This window comes from Notothenia rossii (assembly GCF_949606895.1).
Source record: "Notothenia rossii genome assembly, chromosome: 9".
NCBI lineage: Eukaryota > Metazoa > Chordata > Actinopteri > Perciformes > Nototheniidae > Notothenia > Notothenia rossii.
Genome location: NC_136907.1, coordinates 55,636,050 through 55,651,693, shown reverse-complemented (window position 1 = coordinate 55,651,693; position 15,644 = coordinate 55,636,050). Strand labels below are relative to the sequence as shown.

General features: G+C 41.1%; 1 protein-coding gene across 1 annotated transcript; it reads left to right on the top strand.

Moving 5' to 3' along the window:
• Window positions 1–8,080: 8,080 nt before the first annotated feature.
• Window positions 8,081–13,631, top strand: LOC307019505 (uncharacterized protein). Its single transcript, XM_079650475.1, has 6 exons — window positions 8,081–8,164; window positions 8,865–8,936; window positions 9,364–9,845; window positions 10,380–10,455; window positions 10,861–10,989; window positions 11,073–13,631. Exons 3-6 carry the CDS (start codon window positions 9,398–9,400, stop codon window positions 11,455–11,457), a joined length of 1,038 nt encoding a protein of 345 aa, XP_079506601.1. The 5' UTR covers window positions 8,081–8,164; window positions 8,865–8,936; window positions 9,364–9,397; the 3' UTR covers window positions 11,458–13,631.
• Window positions 13,632–15,644: the final 2,013 nt, after the last annotated feature.

The following is a 15,644-nucleotide window of genomic DNA, read 5'->3' as shown; positions in this document are numbered from 1 at the left end:
TGAAAAAAGGTAAGATAAACTTGTTGAGAGACAAAACTAGTCTTTGCTGTTGCCTCAAAGAGGAGCAGGGGGGAGAGGAGGGAGACAGGAGAGGCCGATTCAGGAGCCCAGACACACTCACAACTATAAATGAACCAAAAACAAATAAATAAACAAGTTTCAATGTTTTTTCATATTGGATATTGTATGTTATTGGTTATAGCCATGTACTTAAGATTTTATGATTATTTAAATGTATACATTTTTGTTTCATATGGGTGTAGTCTCTTTATTTCCCCCTCAAAATGCACCAGATTGATGCATTTAACTCCAACATTCAAAAACAAATCTTACCGGGGGAGCATGCCCCCGGACCCCCCTATAGGATTTGAATCCCGTCCCCACTGTTCCCAAATAGATTTGCAATTTTTTTTAAATAGTAACCCATCTCAATATGTTTCTTTTTGGGTAGTAGATTTAAACTAGAGGGCTATCACTTTGTGCAGCAACGCTATTGACAAATAAATCCAGCAAAATGGCACAAAAAACTGGTAGTGGCCTCAGGGACGAGGAGTCATTTAACCAGCCAGTAGGAGTCAAGCTTTACTTTCTTTTATATCCATAAAGAAAAAGTAAATCTGTTTACAGTTGTTTCATTATGGATGTTGAGAGGTATCCATATATCTCTTCATTTTGCTCTCAAAGTGCACCAGATTGATGCATCTAACTTCAATATTTAAAAAAAAAAATGTTGCACCCTGAGTCATTTTGTTTAAGTATAGTGAGCCTTTCTAAAATATACAGTAAAGAGAAAAACCCACCAGCATTATAGGATATACTATGACTTTGTGCCAAATACTTGTTGCTGATTTAGAGTACTGGCACCTTTTTTATTCCAATTCAAGCACTGCTTACACCTAGCCATTTCGAAAAGAGTGCGCCCTTCCCTCTCAGCTATCCCGTTCTGGTGCGGGGAGTAAGGACAGGACGTTTCGTGTCTGATCTTGTTCCCTCTCAGCAGTGACTGAAACTCTCTATTTGTAAACTCTGTTCCGTTGTCGGACCTCAGGCATTTTACGCTGCCATACGGAGCTACATCTGCAAGGAATTTCTCTGTGGCCTGAAGTGCGTCACTCTTTGCTTTGAGAAAGTAAACAAACACTGCCCCTGTACACACATCTGTGAAAGACTGCATATATTTAAAGCCACCTATGGACTCATTAGTTACTGGATCGGCTAGATCTGTGTTAACTAGCTCAAGTGGTGTCTTTACTTTTTCTGTGGGACCTCTGTTCCTTGTTTGAGTGAACTTTCCCTTTATACACACATCACATTCTTTGTTAGGTCTATGCTTTTCACCGTTAATGTGCATGCCTACAGTTACCGCCTGCAGCTTCAGTATATCCTCGTAATTACAATGACCCATGATCTCATGCCATGTCTCAATATCATGAGTGACATTACACACACAGGGGCGCCGTAAGGCGGTGAAAAGTTAGGACGATTCTAAGGGCCCGTGACTGACGGGGCCCCCAAAATGTTTAGAACATTAAGAAAAAAAAATGTAAGTAACCTTTCATCAATCCTCAATAATTGACATTAATAGAACGTTATATTGATAAAGTACTCACTAAACTTATGATTAATTTAACTTATTTTCTTCCAAAAGTTAATTATCCAAAGCCTCTCTACACCCCCTTCTATTTACATGTAATGGTTTGGTCCTGCCTCCAAACGCGGTGCAGCACCGGCACTTGTAGAGAGTGAAAACATGTGAGGAGGGATGCTAGTACTTAGCCTACACTTGTGTTGTACCATGTCTCAACGACTCAAAAAGTCAGGCTCTAAGAAAAGAAGAGAAAGGAGAGAAAGACAAGAGAGAGGGACTAAAGGGCGACAGTATGTCACCCAGTTTTTAACAAGAAAAGGTGTGGTCCATGAGTGGTGGAAATTATTCTGTTAGCTAATGTTTTGTTTTTACTAAGCTGACATTAAGTAGACTACTGTTAATATATTTACAGAAAATTCAGAGGTTTTTCATTTCACTGATCTTTTAGCTGACATTTAAAGGTAGGGTAGGTAATTCACTTCAGAAACACTTTTTGTTATATTTCATGAGATGCTCTTAACATCCCGATAGCAATGAATATATTAAATGCTTTGAAAATAAATACATACAAACATTTCATCTGTGGAAGCCTTGGCGCTGTAAAAAGCACGACCAATCATCTGAGCCGGCCCGGCTAAAATAATTGGATGGCCTACCTGCCTTTCAGCCTTCCAACTGTGCACAAACTTATATCGTGCCCTCATTGGTCATGTGCGCGTTTGTGTGTCTTGGAGGAGTGTCTCTGTAAGGAAGTCTGAAGGAAGGGGCAGATTTTTTTTAGTTGTGTACTTTCAGATTCTAGCGCACTCGAGCTGGTTTTTTCCATTCTTACCTCCTTACCTTTAATAAATGCAGGCACATTTTTAGCGCCTATTCATACTAAATCAGTTATCCCTCCCAGGTGCCAGGACCAACAGATCCATCTCTAAGCTCAGCAGCCCTGTCCCCCCATAATGCTGAACCGGAACCAGCTTTTCTCCCAACTGAAGGAGGTGAGCAGCATTGTGTTGAATGACATGCCACTTAACATATTTGAAGGGAGACTGGAAGACAATATATATATATATATATATATATATATATATATATATATATATATATATATCAAAATAAAAAGCTAACATCTAATTTTAATTATACATTTCAAACACAGTATTTTCCCACATAGCCAATGATCTATATAAAACAAAAAACTGCTTTTAGTCTATTTGGATGATGGACAGTTTGAAGCGTTGAGTGAGTCTGTATTAGGTAAACTAAATGTTAATCACTGACATTTTGGTTATGATATTAATACTTATGTTATTATATTAAAGCAGGGGTGGGGAAACTCCGGCCCCCGATCCGTATACGGATCGCTAGACTATTTGGTACGGCCCTCGAGGTAATATATAAACAAAGTGGCCTGTGCCTGGTGGTGAGGCCCAATGTGATATATTTTCATGGGGCCCAAAATCCCTGGCGGCACCCCTGTACACACATCATTTTCATTACATTCTGTTTGTAGATAATACATTCTCTTGTACACCTCAATGTTAAATCTCGTACCGTCAGGCTCCCCAAGAACATCGTTACCTTCATTGAAGAACACCTTGGCACCATTTGCAGTAGCAGATTTGACAGAAAATAGTTATTGGGGGAACGAGGGTATGTAGAGGGCGTTCTTCAACGTCACTGTACACCGGCGCCCTTCACTGTCTATGAGGCATACCTCTGCGTCTCCTCTCCCGTGCGCCAACCCGAAAGTGCGCTTCCCATCTGCCAGCTCCATGCTGTGTCTCTCCGGCTCGAAGGTGCTGTCAAAGTTCTTGAATCGTTTCCTGTCGTTGATAAGGTGGGAGACGCACCTGTGTCCACGATCAGTCCCTTCCTTTTGGCCTGCTGCTGCTGCGCTGACCAGCTGGCGTATGCTGTCTGCGCCCCGAAGGTGAAGTCCTCTCTTCCCGCTGCTTTCCGGGCGTCATCTCGACTCGCCCCACGTCCACCACTGCCGCCATCTTGTCCCCAGCCGCCATCTTGCACGCGCGCATACCGAGCGCTCTGTTCGCGCTTATTTCTACACACTCTGTCTGCGTGTCCCGAAGTTTTACAGAAACTGCACCAAACAGTTTTTGTGCAATTATCTTTTCGGTGACCCTTTTCTCCACATCGCCAACACGCCATCTCCATCGGGGGTCCGGTCTTTTTCTTTGGCGCTGCCCGGGCCTTCATTACCCTTTCTCCCGCCTCCTCGGCGACCGGGTCTGAGTCTTCTGAGGCCTCGTAGTTCCGCAACTTGGCCTTGAACTCCCCCAGCGACATGTCTGCTGAACCGCGCGTCACCAACAGTGTGAACGGTTTATACATCTCCGATAGTTCCCTCATAACCAACTGGTCATGACGACGAGGTATTCTTTAGCCTTAACTGGCGTGGTTTATTTTCATATGTGCATTGCACCACTTGACCTGCTCTCCATGAGAGCTAGAGAGAGAGAGAGATAGAAGTGGAGGGAACAATCCCTTATATCTGATATCTGACGTCAGCTACAATAGCTGCGCCTCCTTACGCCTATAGCGCCCTCTTACTGTGGAACAGTTATAGTGCAGTTACATGCAGACATATTAATACTTACACTTAACAGGCACTCATGAGACCTGTATTCGATTATGGGTGTATAGCGTTCATGGCAGCAGCAGAATCAAACCTTAAAAAACTGGATGTCCTACAAGCTCAGGCCCTGAGAATTTGTAGTGGATCTTTTAAAACATCTCCAGTATCAGCAATACAGGTGGAAATGGGAGAAATGCCTTTAAGGATAAGAAGAGTGAAGTTAATGTTGGCATACTGGGTAAACCTTCTGGGGCACAGTGATAGTCATCCTGCGAAAAGTATTTTTGAAAGACTGCTGGGAGCACAATGAGTCACATTTAACAAGTTTTGGATGGATTGGCGATGTTAAAGCAGCAAGTATAGGTTTGAATCAAATACAGTATTGCCCCACAGTTCCAATCTCGTCCATTCCACCCTGGTTATTCCCATTGCCAAGTGTAGACCTCAATATACAAAAGGAGTTAAAGGAAAAGAAAGAACTACCAGTATTGCGCATAGTCCAGAATTATTTTGCAAGATATCACTCAGACTCAACAATCATATTTACAGATGGTTCCAAAGACCCAGAGACAGGGCGTGCAGGGGCAGCAGTATATATCCCAGTGAGTAATACACATATAAAGGAAAGGGTAACAGACCATGTGTCAGTATACACCACAGAGTTGTTGGCATTGGTACTGTCATTGAAATGGATAGAGGAGAAAGAAATACATAATAGTGTAATAGCATCTGACAGCTTTTCAGCATTATCGAGTATACGATCAGGTAGATCTTCATCATTCATTTGATATAAAATGCAAATCAAAGCCATAGCAACTCGTTTCATCTGGGTTCATGCTAATGTTGGTGTGGAGGGTAATGAACAGGTGGATATTCTGGCCAAACAAACACTCAGAAGTATGAACATAGACATAGAAGTTCCACTCAGTAAAGCGGAGGTTAAAACATTCATACAGAAATATGCACAAACAACATGGCAAGATCATTGGGACCTTAGTGATACAGGAAGACATCTTTATAAAATTCAAAGGTATATGGGGGATGGAAGGAAGGTGGGGTTTAAAAGAATGGAGGAAAATGTCATTTCTCAGATGAGAATAGGTCATACAGGTCTCAATCATACATTAAGTATAATAGGAAAGCATCCAACCGGAAAGTGTATACACTGTAGCCAGCCAGAAACTGTTGAGCATGTTTTACTGCTTTGCATGAAATATAGTACTCAGAGAAATGTGCTTTTCCAGACACTGAAGAAAGCAAAATTCCATGACTTGTCGCTATCAGGACTGTTAGGGAAAACATCAGGCAATATATATTGTGAGATTATTAAATTTCTAAGAGAAATTGATACATTTAAAATAATCTAGAGTTTTGGTTCTCTGTTTTGTTTCTTTTGTCTATTGTTTTCTGCTTAGTCTCTTGTCCACACTCCAGTGCAGTTGGTGGCGTTAATGCACCTACAAGTTGGTTTGCCAACCGCCAATAAACACGAAAGAAGAAGAAGAAGAACACTAGGTGGGTTATGGCTAGAAAGGATCCGTCTTGTGTAAAACTCGCGAGAGATGGAGCTATTTGGAAAAGGGGCAGAAATGTAAAATATATTGTAGCTAAGATTCAGGAAGCCATTACGGAAATTGAAAGCTGGTCTCTGACATGGGGGTTTAGATTGTCGGTAGAAAAAACTGAAACTTTATTTTTTACGAGGAAAAGGATAGGTGAGGAGGTTAGGTTAAAACTTTCTGGACAAGATCTAAAGAAAGTGAAGACATTTAAATTTCTGGGAATATGGTTGGACGAGAGAGTCACATGGAGAACTCACATTGATAAAGTAGTAGATAAATGTAAAAGGGTTTTAAATGTTATGAGGTGCTTGGCAGGCACTAAGTGGGGGGCTGATAAAAATGCTTTGAGGAACGTATACACGGCCTTAATAAGATCAGCCATAGAATATGGACTAATAGTGTATGGGTCAGCTGCATATTCTTCTCTTCAAAAATTAGATAGAGTCCAGGCACAAGCACTAAGGATATGCTGTGGGGCAGTAAGATCTACACCAGTGTCGGCACTTCAGGTAGAGGTCGGAGAAGTACCTATTTCTTTGAGGAGAAAGCAGTTAATTGTTCATTACTGGGCAAATCTACAGGGTCATAAAGGTACTCACCCTACTAAACAAACTGTACAAACAAGTTGGGAAAGTAACAAAATAAAAAAAGAAAGTTTTTGTTTTTGTGTTTCGGAAATATGTAAGGAATTCAAAGTTAAAGAATGGAATATTAGTCCGACGGTGTTGTTATCAGCTGTTCCACCATGGTTGCTACCTCAACCTATAGTAGATTTGTCACTAGTGAAACGGGTACATTCAATGAAAAACAAATTCAATGTACAGGCTTATGTGAACACTGTTCTACATGAACATTATGGGCAGTTTATAAAAATATTTACTGATGGATCCAAAAATCCAGAAAATGGTCTAACTAGTTGTGCATTTTATGTTCCTGAGTTAAAAGTCAAAGTGGGAAAGCGTACAAGTGATCACATTGCAGTATATACAGTAGAGATGATGGCTATCTCTCTAGCACTTCAGTGGGTAGAGGAAATACAGCCAATGCGAGTGGTCATTTGCTCTGACTCCAGTGCAGCTCTGGAGAGTATAAACAACTTCTCTTCAGAATGTCGTCAGGATATTTTACATGAAATTTTACAAAGCATGTTTAGGTTAGTTCATCTGGGAATTGTTATTCAATTTGTGTGGGTTCCAGCGCATGTGGGTATTAAAGGGAATGAAGTAGTGGATCAACTGGCAAAATGTGGTTTGAAAGCAAACCAGATTGATATTATGGTACCCATCAGTAGAGCAGAAGTCAAATCTTTTACAAAAGTGGTTATCAAGCAACAATGGCAAAAACTATGGGACAGTAACACCAAAGGAAGACATCTATACCAGATACAAAGGGAAGTAGGAACAGGAAGCACTTGGGGGAGTAGTAGAAGAGAACAGAGCATTAACAGCAGGATAAAATTTGGACACTCTGGACTAAACTCATCACTGCATCTGATTGGAAAACATCCAAATGGCAATTGTGATGGTTGCCAACAACCAGAGACAATACATCATGTATTTTTTAGATGCCCGGATTATAACAGACAAAGATTCATTCTGAAAACTGCACTGGAACAACTCAACATCAAGGACATGGATTTCAAGGCAATATATGAAAGTAAATCAAGAAATGAAGCAAACAAGCTGTTTTCAAATTCCTCAAAAGCACAGGTCTGAGGATAAGGATTTAATATGAACATGTAATAACTCAACAGTAGGTAGCGATATATGCTCCAAGTGGAAGCGATTCGCCATTAAATAAAAGAAGAAGAAGAAGAAGAACTCGCGAGAGTTTGCAAGTCACGTGGCTGAATGTTTACGTTTGGCAGGCAGCCTTTCAGTTAAGATCGTTAACTAACATCGGTGGGCCACAGCAAATGATGGTGAGAAGCTAAACTATCTATTAATTATGTCAATTACAGGGAGTGTGATTGTTGAAATAGGGTGTTAGCGGTCTTGCTGTTCAAAGAAGAATGACAACACTGTAGATCACCAACACTATGGTTTATTTTTTATTCACAGGCAAGTCAACGTTGTCACAGTAAAAGTACCAAGATAGCTCCTGGTGCAATAAAATGTTCCGTTTCAGTGTTTCACTATTATGTCTAATGTTTCTCTATTAATATTGCTGCTGAATTAATGTGTATGTAGCATGTTACTGCTGTAGATGTGTTACCGAGCCGCTCCGATTACAACGAGAGTTACAACAAGAACGTGACGTCATATTTACACAAGACGGATCCTTTCTAGCCATAACCCACTAGGTGGCGCCATTTCTCTCTTTGTCCACACAGCCGTAGAAGAAGAAATCAACCGGCGCGACTTTTCTGCCCACCGCGCGCATCTTCAGACCGTCCAAGCTCAACAAAACTCGAGTCCTAGTTAAGTAAGCGTCTGGCTTCCTTTAGTCATGTTTGATCACGTAGACTTTGAGTGATCTGAGGAGCAGTAAGTTTTAGAGTCATAGTTTCAGTGCTGACGATCCCGGTGCTAATGTTGTTCATTCTGTTCTTGTTTACGGTAGTACCATAGACTGTATATATAAAGGGTAGTACACATGACCTGGACCGTGACCCACCAGACTGTTCAGTGTGTGTCACAGGGACTTCATGAGATAAAAACAAAGCGAAAGCTGTGTAAGGAACTTTCTAGAACATTTAAAGTGTATGTGACACCCGTGTCACGGTGGGTCCTTATGGGTTAATAATATGGATCATGGACATTTTTGAGTTGTGATCGTAAAGCAAGCTCTTGCTCTTGATATCCTGTTCAGACCTAGTTTCAGACCACATATTACTACATATAGTTGTGTTTAATTAGCTGTTTGTGTGTTCTCAGTCGATGGGGGATAAGCTGTGAAAACAACACCTACTACATGTACAAGAGGTGGTGTGTTACATAACAAACATGTCCGGATGCTCTTCTGATTTAAAAAAAAAAAACCTTTATGCCAATCTTTGATTTTGAATCATATGAAACAGTGACTTGACAATTGAGATCCAGCAGAATGTTATTTCTAACATTGTGCCTTTGTTATTCTTCTACCCAATCGTCATCATCATTCAATTGTTTTGTTGTCTTTGTAGGCTGGCCTCTGATAGCGAGTATGAGGCAGATGGCGTGGAGTCGTCACTGTCCACACGAGTAGAATATCATTGGTAGGACCACATGAAAACTTTTTTCTAAAAGCCAACACAGAAGTTAGCATCACACTGGTTTCCTTGTCAAAAAGCCAATAGGGTTTTTTATTTGGCATATCAACATTAGGTAGTTTAATTTAGCCCTATGTTAGCCAGCATTATTTTAAAGATGTGTATATGCTACAAAATTAATACATTTGGGTATTTTATGTTTCAAAACAAAACCTATAAAATCACCTAAGCTTGAGTCAACCACAGATCTTATTTCGTGCAACATCAAAAAAACATTCACTTGGAGACGAGGGAATGAAAGCGTACAAATGTCTGTGTTTTAGGACTTATTTGAAGAACTTGTTGAATAAGATACAGGTTTGCATCTTGGTGATCATGTACAAATGTATAACCCCTCATGGGCTCTTTATCACAGGTTTGTTCTCTATCACAGGTCATTTGAGTATCGTCTGAAGTGGAAAACATCCATGTTGACACAACGCTCCTCAAGCCTAACAAAGGCCTCCAAGAAGATCGCCCAGAGAGACCCCAGCCCGGATGAAGAAGTTATCCAGCGCAAGCTGAGGAGTAGGACAAAGAGGAATGGGCTGAAGAAAATAGAAACTAGTGACAGTAGAGTCCATGCCGAGGAGAGGAGGGACCGCGACATCCTTGACGTCATTAACAGCACACTTGAGGCTAAAGGTGTCGGAGAAGAGGATGAAGAGAGGTTTGTAGAGGTAACTGATGAAGAAGTGGATTATTCAGATGCAGACCGTGTCTCTGTAAGCAGCATAGTGTCTGGTCCTTCCCTCCCCCATAATGCATCTCGAAGGAAACAGCTTCTCTCACAGGGCTTGTGCACAGCCTGTAGGAGCCTCTACGAGAAGGCAAAGAAGTTGAAAAGACCTATGAAAGACAAACTCCTGGACGATGGTGAGTTATTCTTTGTTTAAGCAACAGTGGATACAGTAATGTATGTGTTGGGAAATGTGCACGTGGTACCCTCAAATATTAGTACAACAAAGTATCGTCACAGTGAAAAACACAAAGTCCTTCCTGGCATGCTATCAGCCAGCCTTGTATATAGTGAAATGGTGATCTCCAAATATTTGCGACTTCAATAAAAGTTATGATGCAATTGCTGTAAATGAAGGCTCAGCGTAAACATTTTATATAATAATTCTCTGGACATAGTTTTCTATTGATACCTGCATCTTTTTATTGATTCAACTTGTCCAATGAAGTCGATTCTGAACCATGTGCTTGCATTGAATTATGAATAGTATAACTACCTCTGTAAGCATTTCTGTTTTTCAAAGCCAGTTTCATTACTAGTTTTGCACTATTGTTTTTATATCTTCCACATTTACACGGGACACACTCATCTGCCACAGGAGGTGCATCTCTGCAGCGTTTACTCTCAGGATGCATGATAACATGTTGAACCTCTCTCCGTTTGTACTTAAGATCCCAAGTCCCTGACATGTGACGAGTGGGTCCTGATCAAGAGCTGGAGACCGAGGAAGCTGCATAATGAAAGACGGTGTGTGTGTGTGTGTGTGTGTGTGTGTGTGTGTGTGTGTGTGTGTGTGTGTGTGTGTGTGTGTGTGTGTGTGTGTGTGTGTGTGTGTGTGTGTGTGTGTGTGTGTTCAAATCTTTCAACATTTTAAATATACAGCAATAAAACAACTATGCTAAAACATGCTCAAGGGGGATATTTTTGCCACTTCATATGCCTGAATAATATGGTCCATTACCTTGTTTTAAAATTGCCGATTTCCCTAGGTTTAAAAGTTGTTGGAAACATTTGGGATAATATTACAGGTCTTGTCGGTTTCACTGATGTTAATGTATGAATGTTACATCGTATAACTTTTTACAAAAGTAACACCTGTAGCTATGCAAATACAAATGTTCTCAGCTCTTTATAACTGCTGTATTTCAACAGGAAGCTTCTGATCCAGGTACAACTGGTTAAGAAAAGACTTAAGGCCACAAATGGTGCAAAGCGGAACTCTCAATGTGGGAGAAAGTTGGAATCTTCAGCCTGCACAAGACCGCACAGCTTCCTCCAGAGGTAACGTCTAACACATCACCTTTAAAGCAGTAAAGCCTCAATGAGCTTGTTAGCATGAAAAATGACTTCATCATTTGTATCAGAAACCTTAGACGGTGTCTCAGAACGCCAATGAAACAAATGAAGAAGAGCAGGGGGAAGAGGAGAAGAGTTGGTTCACAGGGTCCTTGTTTGGCGAAGCAGCAGCGTCTCCACAGCAACCATCACCTCCAAAACATCCGTGTAAGCAGCACCGATAAGAGCAGCATTCTCAGCGCTGGTTTGGAAGGTGAGATCAATCAAGAAGTCAGCGATGATTCGAACAAACATCTGACTGTTGAGTTGATCCCCGCCAACGTTTCCCTGGAACTCACCGAGTCCAGAGAGCTCCCATCCAATCAGAAAGCAGCGAAAAAGGCGAGTGGATTCAGAGACTTGCTTGCCCAGTTGCGCTGCAACAGCAACGTGGTCGTGAAAGAAAGTCGTTAGCTAAGTGACTGTTTTATTTAATAAAACTTCAGGAAGGTATTCAAGCCCTGATGTAGCTTTTACTTGTTGAGTTTGCGCTTTAGCCCTCCTATTTTCTCTGTTGTTCTTGATGTTTCTGAGTTGAGTAGACCACTGATACAGTTCCACATACCTGCATGTTATTTATTTATTGTTAGCAAGTAGTTTAATTCAACACACAACGTGAGTGTTGCTTCTTTTTTTTTGTACATGTATATTTTACCCAATCCCTAGAATAGACTGATCAAACCAGTAGACATACATGACAGACTAATCCAATGCTGTTTTGAGTTTGTATGTGGGAAAGTATAACGTGACAAAACAGTCAGTATTCTAAAGAAGAATCTATTTTTATTGTTGTACCACAATGCAGATATAAGGATTATTGATTCTTACATATTTTCTTATAATTGCAAAACTATATGTTTACATTTAGTACGCAGTATACATTTGGGACACATTATATCCTTGACCTGTCTGTATAAAAAAAAAAAGCCTGTTTACTAAGTATATCAAATGAAAGACAGTTCCAAGTGGTGGGTGTGTAAACATGGACTATTTTCAGGTGTCGGGCAGTGTTGTTAGACCCTCTCTGTTAAAGCCCACATGGTGGCGCCACTTAATAAAGGAATCAGCACTGTATATCAGCCCTGTGGGATTAATTGTGTTGACATTACATTTTTTCCTTTTTCAGAAAAATATATACCGTATGTTAATACTATACATTACATACCAATATATATGTTTATATATATGTTTTTAAAATCAGTCATTTGAATTAATAACAGCAAAAAAAAGAAAGAACGTTTTATTCTCTACTTTTTGTTTACTGTAATGACACCTCAAATTTTATTTAATTATAATTAGGAATTTAAAAGCCACCTTTTGGGGCCCTATTAGCTAATTTAAGATTTCTTATTTGTATTTTCTGCCTCTACTTTGACATGTTTATATGCTTCAATGTTCAAAACGCTCTTTATTTATTTATTTTTTTTCTTGGCTTTTTGACAGACATCAGTTGCAATACATTAGGTACACACGTAGAGAAGATGGTCTGTAGGAAGACTAAATAGTTACCCCACCCCCCCACCCTCACCCCTATGGGCTATGATCACATTATAAACAAGACATCAATCAAAAAGTTACAAAACACCAACATAAAAAAAATAATAAAAAAAATAAAAGGGGATAAAAATGACATGAAATACGAAGACCAATAACTGAAAATTACATAAAAATACAGATGCTTCTTCATGTTTTTAGTCAGTAAAAATAAATACCAGGAAAATAATGGTACTGCAAGTTACATGAGGAAACAGAGAAGACAAACAAAGCAATGGTCGAGATATTAGGGAGATAAGGAAAGGGGGAAGTGAAGGTCTCTTTCTCCCCCCCCCCCCCCCCCCCCACCGGGTTCATTCACAACTCATCAGCATCAGGGTTGATTGTCAGGTCATTGATTAGCAGTAGTAAGGGAGTCCAGGTCTTATGAAAGAGTGTCAGGGATCCTTGAAGTGAAAATCGTATCTTTTCGAGATTAATACACTGTAATAGTTCCTGTATCCACCTGTCATGTGTGGGCGGGGAAACGTGCTTCCACTTCAGAAGAATGGAACGCCTGGCCAGCAGGGTTGTGAAGGCGATGACCCGCTGGGTCGTGGTGGGAATGTTCTGTGTTGGGGGGATGCCGAACAAGGCAGTTAGAGGGTTAAGGGGTATGGGTGTGTTAAGGGCCTGTTCAAGGGTTTTGAAAATACTAGACCAGAATGCATTCAGGCTGGGGCATGACCAAAACATATGCGTGTGATTGGCAGGAGATTGCTTGCATCTGTTACAGGCATCGCTTCTAAGAGGAAATATTTTGGCTAGTTTAGCATTGGTAAAGTGAGCCCTGTGGAGCACCTTACACTGCATTAGACCGTGTCTAGCACAGATAGATGAGGTTTGCACCAAACGAAGAATGTCCCTCCACTTACTGTCAGATATGTCTACACCCAACTCACCCTCCCAGGACTCTTTTACAGATGTAGTAGAGGCTTGGTCAAAGGAGGCAAGTTTTCCATAAATAGTAGATACCAGCCTTTTTTGGTCACAATCAAGGGTGAGAAACTGGTCAATTCCTGACTCAGGGGGGCGGTTGGGAAAATGGGGAAATTGCTTTTGAGCAAAATGTCTAATTTGGAAGAAGCGGAAAAGATGACTATTTGGTAGGTGATATTTGGCTGACAAGGATGCAAAGTCAGAGAAAACCCCATCCTTGTAAAGATTACTGATTGTGACAAGCCCGTTACCAGCCCACATACGGAAGGTGGGGTCCGAGCAGGATGGGGAGAATGAGTGATTATTTAGTATTGGAGCTAGGATTGAGGCTCTGTGTAAGCCATGTTGCCTTCTGAATTGAAGCCAAATCTTAATAGTACTGGTAACAATTGGGTTGACTGAGATTTTGTGCGTCATTACGGGAAGTTGGGAGCAAATCACAGAGTGTAAGGAGCTAGAGGAGGAGGAGATCTCCATGTGAACCCATGGTGGGCTGGAGTTAGGAGTCTTGGGGCCAATCCAGTAAAGGAGTCGGTTAATATTAGAGGCCCAGTAGTAGTGACGGAAGTTCGGGAGTGCCAAGCCACCCTCCGACTTGGGGAGCTGAAGAATTGATTTTTTAAGACGGGCGGGTTTATCATCCCAAATGAACGCATTTAGTTGACTGTCAAGACTGGTGAAAAAAGATTTATTGATGTAAATTGGGATATGCTGGAAGAGATATAAGAATTTCGGCAGAATTACCATTTTAATAAGATTGACACGGCCGATAAGGGAAGGGAAGACCACCTAGATAGATCCGATTTGCATTTAGCTAAGAGTGGTTGAACATTTTTGGGAAACAGATCTTTAAAGGAGCTGGTGATGGACACCCCCAAGTATCTGAAGCCATCTGATGCAATATTAAAGGGAAAAGCGGTTGGGGGGAGTGTTTTCGCCAGTTGGTTTACAAAAAATAGTTCGCTCTTTTGGAGATTTAATTTGTAGCCTGATAAACGACCAAACTGCTCAAGGATTGACAATATAGGAGGGAGAGAGGACACAGGATTGGAGACATATAGGAGAAGGTCATCCGCGTAAAGGGAAAGTTTGTGAACTATACCATGACGAGTGATGCCCTCAAACCCATTATGGCCTCTGAGCCATATAGCTAGAGGCTCGATGGCTAAATTAAACAATAGGGGAGAAAGCGGGCAGCCCTGGCGTGTCCCACGTTGGAGAGGGAAAGCAGACGATTGAATGCGATTTGTGTTTACCGATGCAGAAGGTGAGGCATATAAAAGCTTAATCCAAGAAATAAATTTTGAGTCAAAGCCAAATTTTTCTAAAATGAAGAACAAGTAGCTCCACTCCACCCTATCAAAAGCTTTTTCCGCATCGAGTGAAACTATGACTTCGGGGACATTGGACGGGGGCGAGAAAATAACATTAAGTAGCCTCCTGGTGTTGAAGAAAGAGTGTCTCCCTATCATAAAACCTGTTTGGTCAAGCGGAACTATAGAAGGTATCACGAGTTGGAGGCGGAGGGACAAAATCTTAGCCAGTATTTTACAATCAACATTTAGGAGAGAAATTGGTCTGTAGCTGCCACAGAGAGTAGGATCTTTATCCTTCTTCAATAGTAGAGAGATGGATGCCATGGACAGGGTTTGAGGTAATCTGCCTTCTTTAAGGGAATCATTATACATCCTTGCTAGAATTGGTGCCAAAAGAGACGAATATGCTTTGTAGAATTCGACTGTGAAGCCGTCCGGACCAGGCGATTTCCCATTTTGCATAGATTTGATGGCTTCCTGTATCTCTAAAGTGGAAATGGGGTCCCCCATTCCGCCTGCGTTAACTACGTCAATTTGGGGGAAAGTTAAGGAGTCAAGAGGATTTGGGTTTATTGTGCCAATTGTGGGGCATTCAGAAGTGTACAAATTATTATAAAATTCAAAGAAAGACTTGTTTATTTCAATCGGGTCAGAGACTAAATTGCCTTCGGGCGACTTTACTTTGGGGATTAATCTGGAAGCGTTAACTGCCCGAGCCTGTTGAGCCAGAAGCCTCCCAGCCTTGTCCCCCTGTTCAAAAAAGCGCTGCTTAGTTTGCCTCAGTTGTCTCTCCACTACGCTCGTCATTAAAAG